At 50.7% G+C, this 11,026-nt stretch overlaps 1 protein-coding gene across 1 annotated transcript in view; it reads left to right on the plus strand.

Annotated features, from left to right (window-relative positions):
• NOTCH2 (notch receptor 2) overlaps positions 1-2,869 on the plus strand; it is a 128,670-nt gene extending 125,801 nt beyond the window's left edge. The window contains exon 34 of the mRNA XM_081112153.1: positions 585-2,869. Coding sequence (XP_080968279.1) covers positions 585-1,973 — 1,389 coding nt within the window. The 3' untranslated portion in view covers positions 1,974-2,869. The remainder of the gene's footprint in view (positions 1-584) is intronic.
• Positions 2,870-11,026: the final 8,157 nt, after the last annotated feature.

Here is an 11,026-nt window from a genome sequence, read left to right on the forward strand (position 1 = left end):
CTGCTCTTGCTCACTTCTTTCTCATTTGTTTTCCTGCTGCTCTTCTTTTCTGCTCTTGGACACCACATGTTTTCCTGTTTGCTTTTCTTCCTCTGAGTTTTGGGTCAGGCTTCCCTCTCTGGCTCATCTTCTCCCTTCCCCCTACTTTAGTTCTTCTTGTGCATGTCCTTTCTCCGCTTTCTTTTACTTTTCCCAGCTCTGCACGTGCTTTAGGTTCTCCCCCGCTGCCTTGCTTATTTCTAACTCCTTCGCCTACTTTGATGAGCTCAGTGCTCTTTTACGACGCTCTGCCTCAGCAGCATGCTTGAGTTCACACATTCCCACCTAAGGAGACACTGCCCTCAACGGGCAAAATTGGTTCCTGGGCTGGGGTGAAATAATCGTACTCTTTCGCCTGAAGCATAGATATCCGTTCAGCACATAGCTAGAGAGACAGTCTATCGGTGGCATTAAAATTTCACGCAGGGGGGCGGTTTGGGAAAGAATGTCTAAGGGGAGGGTGATAGTAAAAGGATTGAGAAACATGGCTCTGGTCCCAAGAGAGTCATTCATTCAACTGTGCTCTTTGCGGGCCTTCCCTGCAGGAGGAGACGCCGCTGTTCCTTGCTGCCCGGGAGGGGAGCTATGAGGCCGCCAAGATCCTCTTAGACCATTTTGCCAACCGGGACATCACGGATCACATGGACCGCCTGCCCCGGGACGTGGCTCGGGAGCGCATGCACCACGACATCGTGCGCCTGCTGGACGAGTACAACGTGGCGCCGAGCCCTCCCGGCTCCGTGCTGACCGCTGCCCTCTCCCCCGTCATCTGCGGGCCCAACCGGTCCTTCCTCAGCCTCAAACACACTCCGATGGGCAAGAAGCCCAGACGGCCCAACGCCAAGAGCGCCGTGCCCACCAGCCTCCCTAACCTGGCCAAGGAGGCCAAGGAGGCCAAGGGTGGCCGGAGGAAGAAGTCGCTGAGTGACAAGGCCCAGCTGTCGGAGAGCTCCGTGACTCTGTCCCCCGTCGATTCCCTCGAGTCCCCTCACACCTACGTTTCCGACACCACCTCCTCCCCAATGATCACATCCCCTGGCCTCCTACAGGCCTCGCCCAACCCCATGCTGGCCGCGGCCGCGGCCCCCGCCCCCGTCCACGCGCAGCATGCACTGTCCTTCTCTAACCTCCGTGAGATCCAGCCTTTGGCCCACGGGCCCGGCACTGTGCTTCCCTCGGTGAGCCAGCTGCTGTCCCACCACCACATGGTGCCCCCAGGCAGCGGCAGTGCGGGGAGCGTGGGTAGGCTGCATCCGGTCCCTGTCCCGGCAGACTGGATGAACCGCATGGAGATGAATGAGAGCCAGTACAATGAGATGTTTGGTATGGTACTGGCACCAGCTGAGGGCACCCCTCCTGGCATAGCTCCTCAGAGCAGGCCGCCCGAAGGGAAGCATATGACCGCCCCCCGGGAGCCCTTGCCCCCCATCGTGACTTTCCAGCTAATCCCCAAAGGCGGGATTGCCCAGCCCACCGGGGCACCCCCGTCTCAGTCCAGCTGCCCTCCGGCTGCTGCAGGCCCCATGCCCAGCATGTACCAGATTCCAGAAATGGCTCGTTTGCCCAGCATGGCGTTCCCCGCTGCCGTGATGCCCCAGCAGGACGGGCAGGTCGTTCAGACCATCCTCCCCACCTACCACCCTTTCCCAGCCTCCGTGGGCAAGTACCCCACGCCCCCTTCACAGCATAGTTACGCTTCCTCCAATGCCGCCGAGCGAACACCCAGCCACAGTGGTCACCTGCAGGGGGAGCATCCCTACCTGACCCCATCCCCAGAGTCTCCTGACCAGTGGTCAAGTTCGTCACCCCACTCTGCTTCTGACTGGTCAGACGTGACCACCAGCCCCACTCCCGGAGGGGCCGGAGGAGGTCCGCGGGGAACGGGGACACACATGTCTGAGCCAGCACGCAGCAACATGCAGGTTTATGCGTGAAAGCCTGCCTCCGGTGCAGGCACAGAACTGCCTATTGTAAATGCTGCTGAGAACAAATGAAGGTCATCCGGGAGAGAAATGAAGAAATCTCTGGAACCAGCTTCTGGAGGCAGAAGAGAGGAGACGCTCTTACCTCTCAGATACTGCAAGGAAAGCAGTCCCATCAGCGTCAGCGGGTGTCTGCAGGGCTCTGGGAGGGAGCAACACACCTCCTAATCTCTTGCCCATCAAGCCAAGTGTGTTGGAAATGCAAGATGGATACGAGACTTGGGACCATGTTTACCCTCTTTTACTTGGAGAATGGACGGATGCCTGTTGTAGCTCAGACATTCTTGCAGCTGGGACTGCGCTGTACGCCCTGGGGGCTCCTGCCCTGTCCATGAGAAGATTCCACGGGGAATTATCCCTGGAATTCTAGCTGGACTGACCTGTCTCATCCTCTCAGCCTTGGCAATTCTTCGGACTGTTTGGTGCTTTGAGTTTTGCACCTGTCTGTTCGCAGCCACATCAGCCTGGTACCGGCCCGGCCTCCGTGCCTTTAACCATTCCTGCTCTGGAATGTAACTTTCACTGCCTTTTCCCTCCCGTTTTCCACTCTCCCTGGGGGTCTCCCGGGTGACTTTGGTTATGGTTCTCAACATAAACCTTCCTGTTTCTTTAGAAAACGGACATTCGGCATCCTCCTGCCTGACAGCATTCCTGGAAGAGGAGCAAAATATTTTTCTTCGAACCCCATTTTGGGACAGGAGATCCCTTCAGGATGCTCCCAAGCTCCCTGGCCTGCACGCAGGGCTTCATGGAAACCTTACAGGAGGGAGGGTGAGAGTCCGTCTTTTGTTCGTGGGCCTAGTCAGTGTGCAGTTTTACCCTTGGCAGTTGGGTACTATGACCCTTTTAAAAAAAAAAAAAAAACCCACCAGGACTCAGAATGTTGGAATGACCAAGCGATAAACTCACTGATGCAAGAAGTGTTCCCACTGGCAGGTGCCTTCCCTCCCAGCCCAGCAGCGCACTGACTCCCGTGGGAAGCCTGTGCGCGCCTCCCCGCCGGCAGAACCCTCGAGGGCTCCCCTCACTCACCCAGCAAACAAAGCTGTCTGTATATTGAGCCTTTCCTTCCATGGGTCCTCACAGAAGAAGATGCCTCAGACGATAATTCTCTCACCTTCTAGAATGGAACTGGCCTCGGCTCCGGGCAGCCATGGCAGCCGTCTTCCCTTCGTTTCCTGATTCTCTTTCTGATCACAGGCCCACTCGCCAGTCTTCCTTTCACACAGGAGGGGCTGAGTTACCGGTGCCCCCAGTAGGTTCTCACCGAACACAGGGATTTATTTTCAAGGGCAGGAAATGGAGCCTTGGCCTCGCTCTCTAGGGTCAAGGCCAGTCCCTTGGAAAGGGAGGAACGGCAAGGCAGCCCTTGCTACTTCTTGCTACCATTCCATTTCCTTTGAAGCAGTCATGACATCTCCTTTTAGGTAACTAACAAGCTTATCAGGGACATTTTTCTTTCCTAGAGTCACCGTCTAGAAGACAGTGGACAGTTACAGATTCACTGTCCTCGACACCCTCGTGTTCAGTGTGAAAATGCATCTCACCTAAGTCTGCTCTTTGTATTTGTGGTCTTGGCAGCTTGCATGCCTCTGGGTCAGGGGCAGGAGTGTTCTAGGTAACACCAGAAGTAGGAAGCTAAAGAATAGTCCCCCCCGCCCCCTTCTCCCTGAGTTGGCAAATAATTGTCACATCGACCTGGTGCTATACTGTCATGGCACCGGGGAGATCAGTTCCCCAGAGCAGGTGGTAGACAGTAGGGGCGTTGCCTGCTCTGTTTTGGGGTGAATAACAGTCTTCCTTCCTGCCGTGGCTGAGTGTTCACCAGGGCCTCCCACTTACTTGCTTTATCTGCCTGTGGCCCCGTACAGAGGAGCCCAGGGTGTCTGTTAGCAGGGACGTCTACAAAGGATGCTTTTCAGTCCTGCCCAAGTTCATGAGCCAAGAAAAAGAATTAGTTCTGCTCTAATATAAGCAGATTGTCCATTCATTCTGCATTTTATTCTCTCAGGTGGCAACTCTACCAGCCCCTTTCATAGTGTGTAACATTCTGTCACTCTAACTGCTGACTCTGTCCTTGGCTGCATTTGTTAATTCACAGGTGGGGGGGTCACCTGTCTGACTCACCATGGAGCCCCACACCTGCCCCACTTACTCAAAGTATCACCTCTGATCCAGCAGCTTGAATCTTTGATGACCTCCCTCTCCCAGCACTGTAGGCCTCACTCGCTTGTTTCTCCGTGCAGCCCTTTGGGTTTCGGGGAAGGAACGAGAAAGCTGCCGTCACAGACCACGGGCTCCGCCTCTCAGGCACTGGTCGGTCTCTGAGATTATAAGGACCCTTTAGTTGTATCATATCTAATAGAAGAGACGGTGAGTTGGAGACTCACCTTCTCATTTGGTTCTGAAAGGCAGACGAACTTTTAAGGGGACAGAGCTTTTATACCGTGGATAGGTCAACCCCCCACTTTTGGTTTATTTTTATAAATTCTTCCTTTGATTCTTCTGTCATCCTCTGGGGATAGATTTTTTTTTATTTGTTTCTTCTGTTTTGTGTGAAGCATCATTTGCTGACTTAACATGATGGTGAGGGAGGGAGGGGTTTAAGGGCAAGAGAGTCTGAAAGTCTTTAGTGTAAGCCATCAGCGATGATGCTCAAGTCCATTATGTCATCTTAGTATTAAGTTTGGTAGCCCACAGTCCTTGCACAGAAAGGAACCAAAGGTGGAGTGTGCTGTCCGCAGGTGGCTTCAGGAGTTTGGCCTTGACCGGTAACATTGAATGCATGATGACCCTTTGATTGGACTGTTCTATGCCCCGAGGCTCCGCCCCTAACTGTCTGGTACTATGCTCCTTCCTTGTGTACATTTCTCTTAAGAGTGATATCATATGTTTGTATGAGAAGGCCCATAACCAATAAAATGACTGCATATTCCTAACTAGGCATAGTAAGGAAAATGCACACTTTGTTTTTACTTTTCAAAGTTTCATTCTAAAAGTAGTTAAGATGAAATTTATATGAAAGCATTTTTATCACAAAATAAAAGCAGTTACATGTCAAACTCAATGGCGTGGCGGTTTTCATTTCCCGTGGCTGCGTCCTGGTGACGACCTCGTGCCCTCCTTCCTCTTTGAGAGAAATCCTTCGCTTTCCATCCTGGGCCCCACAGGGAGGGCCGGCCCGGGGCTCCCTTTCTTCTCTCTCCAGGCAGATCCGAAATCAGTGCTTTTGAGGAAGGCGCTTCTGTCACATGGGAAGCATCGCGAGACTGAGTCCCTTTCCTTTGCACCAGCTGGTGACAGACAGTGGCTCAGGACACAGCACCTTCCAGTGGAAATGGAGGTGTTTGCCAAAGGCAGAGCTGCGGGTTAGGATATACTGAGTGATGCTGGGGGGCTGGGACCCAAGCTGCCAGTGTGCAGTATTATTCCTCACATTGTATATAGAACTTAATCTATACGGTTACAACATAGCATTTTGCATATAAGTATGTTACCAAGTTCACTCATTTACTTGCAGAGTCAGTCAAGTGGATGTTTGGACACAGATATTTGACATTGGTGATATCTGTGGCATTCGCCGCCTCCTATCAATTTCCATAGCGTATTTGCCGAAATAACGTTTTAACACAACTGGCAGCACATAATGGTTATCCTGGGAGGGTTATGGTTTAATGTAAACATATATAATACATATGGGGAGCTTCATGTTAGGTTTTGTAATGGTGTGGGAAGAAAATGCTTTTGCTCGCTAAGGAACGCCTCGCCCGAGTCTTGGCCTCTCAGAGCTGGGTTTCCTCTTCAGACTTTGGGAACTCAGACTTGCTCCATGGAAACCTGCTCCGGGGGATCTGGCCCGCTCTCCACCTTCCTCCTCCCCCTTCCACTTCCAGCCTGAACCCCCAGCCCTCGATGGGGCAGGGAGAATCCAGGGCCCTCCCAGCCCTGAGATCCAACAAAGGAGTGCAGGCTGGAGGCCACGGCTGTCGAGTCACATAGCTGGGATGGTAGATTTGGACTCCAGGCCCTGGTCACGCAGTCATGCAACTACTAAGCCTCCCAGCCCAAGGAGAGGCGCTGAGTTCCTCTTCAAGACCAACCGACCCCTGGGCGATGGGCAAAGGGGGAAGGAACTGCGAGCCTGTCGCTGCCTCTGCCTCTGTGACTGCTCCCCTACGGGTGGTTATGAGCATGGCCGGGTCTTCACCTCCCCTGCAGGACAGTCTTTTAAAAATAAAATAGGAATCAAGTCCTTGCAAAGGCCCTGAAGAGAGAGAGGGTGTATGTGGTGTGTGCGCGTAGGAGGCAGAGGGATGGGATAACAGAGCAGGTGTTCAGCTTTTCCTTCTTTTGACTTGGAGCTTAGCAAGACACATTTATTAATTTTTTGAAATATATTTTTATTGATTTCAGAGAGGCTGGGAGAAGGAGAGAGAGAGAGAAACACCAATGATGAGAGAGAATCATTCATTGATCGGCTGCCTCCTGCGCTCCCCACACTGGGGATCCAGCCCACAACCTGGGCATGTGCCCTGACCGGGAATCGAACCATGACCTCCTGGTTCACAGGTTGATGCTCAACCACTGAGCAACACCGGCCGGGCAGCAAGACACATTTAAAACATTTGCACCAGTCAAGACCCAACTGAAAAGTGTGGGCAAATTCAAATTAGGATAATACCAGAAAGGGCTCATTTACAATAGGACTGGTTATGAGGTGTGTATGTGAGGGGGAGGTGAACCTTAGCGGGCAGGGCAGGAAGTCCTGGCTAGCATCAGCAGCGTGATGACCACTTCGGTCCAAAGGGAGGAAGGCTGGGAGAGGTCACTGAACCTGGAAGGTACCTCAGGAAGAGCCGTGACTTCTATCGAGGAACCCAATGAGCCATGGCCTCACCCTCACCCCACGACCCCACCCCCAGCAAGGAAGCCAGGGAATAATACCCTGACCTCATTCCCCACCCCACCTCCATCCTGGACTTCCTATTTGCTGAATCCAAGAGGAAGTCCGAAAATGAAGGAACCTGTTGGATTTGACCCATTGATACAGTCAGCTTCCTGGGGGGCAGAGCTTGTGGGAGAAAGGAAGAGAGTGGATCTGACGGTGCAAACATATTATCTAAAACATTCTCCCTCCATCTGTGACATTTCTAAGGAACTTCTACCCTTTGAGACAGCATGGAGGGACCTGGAGAGTATCATGCTAAGTGAAATAAGTCAGTCAAAGAAAGACAAGTATCACATGATCTCACTCACATGTGGAATCAAACGAACAAAATAAACTGATGAATGAAGTGGATCCAGAGACATGGAAGCATGGAACAGAGGGTGGAATCTCAGAGGGCAGGCGGGGGAGGGTGGGTGGGTGGGAGGTAATCAAAGACCATGTAGGCATATATGCATAACCCATGGACACAGACAATAGGGTGGTGAAAGCTGGGGGCAAGGGCAGGCTGGAGGGGGGCCAATGGGGGGTAAAAGGCGACATATGTAATACTTTCAACAATAAAGATTAAAAAAAAAAGAAACTTCTACTGACAGCCTTCCTTTGATGTGTCAAGTTGGGGAACGCAAAATAAAAGCAATGATGTATTGATAATCTGATTTAACGTCTTTTCCTGATCTACTTACTAGTGTGCTTCTTCACTACTTTGGCTTTGAGCACCCAAACTGGAGAGAATCAAAAGCAGCAGGATGGATGAATTATGGTACCTTCATTCAATGGAGTGCGACACAGAAATAAATTAAAAAAAGCAACGATATGAGGAATCGTCATTGACATAATATTGAGCAAAGGAAGCCAGACAGTAAAGAAGACACCCTGAGTGATTTCATTATCTAGTTCAGGAAAAACAAACCAATGGTAAGTAGAGATCTGAAGAGTGGGTGCTTTCTGTGGGAGAGGCTTCTTGATTGAAAAGAGGGTAAGAAAATCTTTCTGAAGTCCGAAGGTGGCGATTACATAAATGTATACGTCTGTAAAACTCCCTTAAGACCTGTGCATTTTACTATTGTAGGTTATCTATACTAATAAAAGGGTAATATGCTAATTAGACCAGGAGACCTTCCGGACATCCTTCCAGACAAAGCCATGGTGGTGGGGCTAAGGCAGAAGCAGTTAGGGGCGATCAGGCCAGGAGGGAAGGGCAGTTGGGGGTGAGCAGGCTGGCATGGGGGGCAGTTTGAGGCGAGCAAGCCGGCAGGCAGAGTGGTTTAGGGGTGATCAAGTAGGCAGGCAGGTGAGTAGTTAGGAGCCAGCGGTCCCAGATTGCAAGAGGGTGCAGGCCAGGCTGAGGGACAACCCCCTCCCATACACAAATTTTGTGCACCAGGCCACTAGTCCTATATAATAAAAGGCTAATATGCAAATTGACCAAACGGTGGAATGACCGGTTGCAATGATGTGCACTGACCACCAGGGGGCAGACACTCAAAGCAGGAGCTGCCCCCTGGTGGTCAGTGCACTCCAGAAGCCAGGCTCACAGCTGGTGAGCGCAGTGGTGGTGATGGGAGCCTCTCCCACCTTCATGGTAGCACTAAGGATGTCCAACAGCTGGCTTAGGCCTGCTCCCCCCTCCCTCCAGGCTCCCAGACTACAAGAGGGCACAGGCCGAGCTGAGGGACCCCTTCTCCCCTTGAGTGCATGAATTTCATGCACTGGGCCTCTAGTACTATAATAAAATATATCTGACAAATGCCTACACACATAATATTATGAAAATAACATGTAATTGCCTGGCCAGTGTGGCTAAGCGGTTGAGCATCGACCTATGAACCAGGAGGTCACAGTTCAATTCCAAATTGGCACATGCCTGGCTTGTGGGATCAATCCCCAGCAAGGAGAGTGCAGGAGGCAGCCAATCAATGATTCTCTCTCATCATTGATGTTTCTTATCTTCCCTCTCTCTTCCTCTCTGAAATAAAAATATATTTTTTAAATAAGAATAAATAAAAATAAAGAGGCCCTAGCTGATTTGGCTCAATGGGTTGAGTGTCGGCCTGCAGACTGAATGGTCCCAGGTTTGATTCTGGTCAAGGGCACATGCTAAGGTTGCTGGCTCAATCCCCAGTAGGGGATGTGCAGGAGGCAGCTAATCAATGATTCTCTCTCATCATTAATGTTTCTATCTCTCCCTCTCCCTTCTTCTCTGAAATCAACAAAAATATATATTTTAAATAAAATAAAAATAAAGAGGACAAGATAAACTTTTAAAATATAGACTCTTTCCCATTAGTGATTAGTTGAATCAAACCAGATGGTGAAGGAAATCATATGCATTCTGGCTCTGGGGTACAGAAGTCATCTCTTGATGTCAGGTGAGAAAAACTGGGTTGTTGAGAGGGTATGTAATGGGGTGTTCAACACCATAATCAGACAATAGGTGGAGCCTCAGGATGGTGATTTGCTACACCAGGGAGGCTGCAATATTACACAAAGACACTAGAGGGAGCACATGAGTAGAAACTGGCAAACTCCTTCAAACAAATTATGCACACAACAAGAGAGAGAGAGAGAGAGAGAGAGAGAGAGAGAGAGAGAGAGAACTTGAGAGATATCCAGAAACTCTAGCCTGGTGTGTGGCGAAAGTCCACTCTTTATGAAACCAGACAGTAGTCTGGGAGGCTTGGCTTATTCTCAGAAGCCAAAATCACAAACATTACACCAAAGACAAAAAAACACAAGACAAACAGGCAACCACAACATGTTTGGATGAACCAATTACATCTCGAAACCATGCCCAAAGAAATGAAGATATATAACTTAAAAAGAAGGAATTCAAAATTACTTTCATAATGATATTCAGTGAATTAAAAGACAGAACAGGTAGCTAAAAAATGTCAAGAAAATGTGGCATGAAAAATGAGATTGCCAATAACAACAAAAACTATGAAGAAGAGGCAAACAGCTATTCTGTCGATGAAGAACACAGTACCTGAATAGAAAATTTCACTGGTGGGACTAACCAGCAAACTTGACCAGGCAGAACAAAGAGCGAGTCAAACTGAGAAAGGACTTTCATAGTTAATGAAATAGAGGAAGAATTAGAAAACAATGAAAGGAGCCTACAGGACTTAGATTTCATCAGATGAAACAACATATGCATTATGGGAGTCGCAGAAAGAGACTATTTGAAGAAACAGTAGCCAAAAATCTCCCAAATCTGGAGAAATGGATGTACACATACAGGAAACTTAAAAACTCTAATTAAGGTAAATTAAAGAGCCCTCCAAAGAAAAACCTTTTTTTCTTTAAACACTACAAATGTGCCTCCCCCCCACCCACCCCCCCGCCCCCCCAAAACACACACACACACACACACACTCTTTTCTCCCCTCCACACAGCCCTGCCCCACCCAGGCCTTCTTAATCAAACTGTCAAAAGTCACAGTAGGTTCTCTTGCCTGAAGCCAGCGGCCGCCCCGGGTGGGGTGGGGTAAGGTGGGGTGGGGGTGTAGCTTCAACACTGACAGTTTCAGGTTCTGCTGCTGCTCCTGCAGGCTCCCGGCTCCTGCAGGCTTCGGGCTCCTGCCCTTTGTCGCAACCGAGTCCAGTGGGAAACTGGGAACCACGTGGTGGCGGTGTGAGCAGAGAGGCCTATAAACACCGATTCCAGCCGGTGGAGAACATCAGGGCTGTCCCAGGGCCTGTACAAACAGACGAAATGGCACAGGATACAGCCACCTGAACAGGTCTCCTTTCTTCCCACGATTTCTCTACTCCTGCTCCTTTGCCCAAGCTGCTCTCTGACCTTCACCGTCCCTCGAGCCAACAGTCTCTCTTTCTCTTGGATTCTCGCGCACCTTTGTGGCGTTTCTTCCTCGTGCGCCCAACGGCACCGCCCAGAAAACGAACTAGATGCCTTGGACAGGACCTGCGCCCTGACCCATCCTACACCTAGGCTGGCGCTCCAGCACACCCTGCCCTCCGAGCCCCCGCGCTCTGCGCGCCTCTAGCGGCCGTGCCTGGAAGTGCAGGGGCGGACTCACTGGGGAACAGCTGTGCC

This window comes from Myotis nattereri (genome assembly GCF_964212035.1).
Source record: "Myotis nattereri genome assembly, chromosome: 18".
Classification (NCBI taxonomy): domain Eukaryota; kingdom Metazoa; phylum Chordata; class Mammalia; order Chiroptera; family Vespertilionidae; genus Myotis; species Myotis nattereri.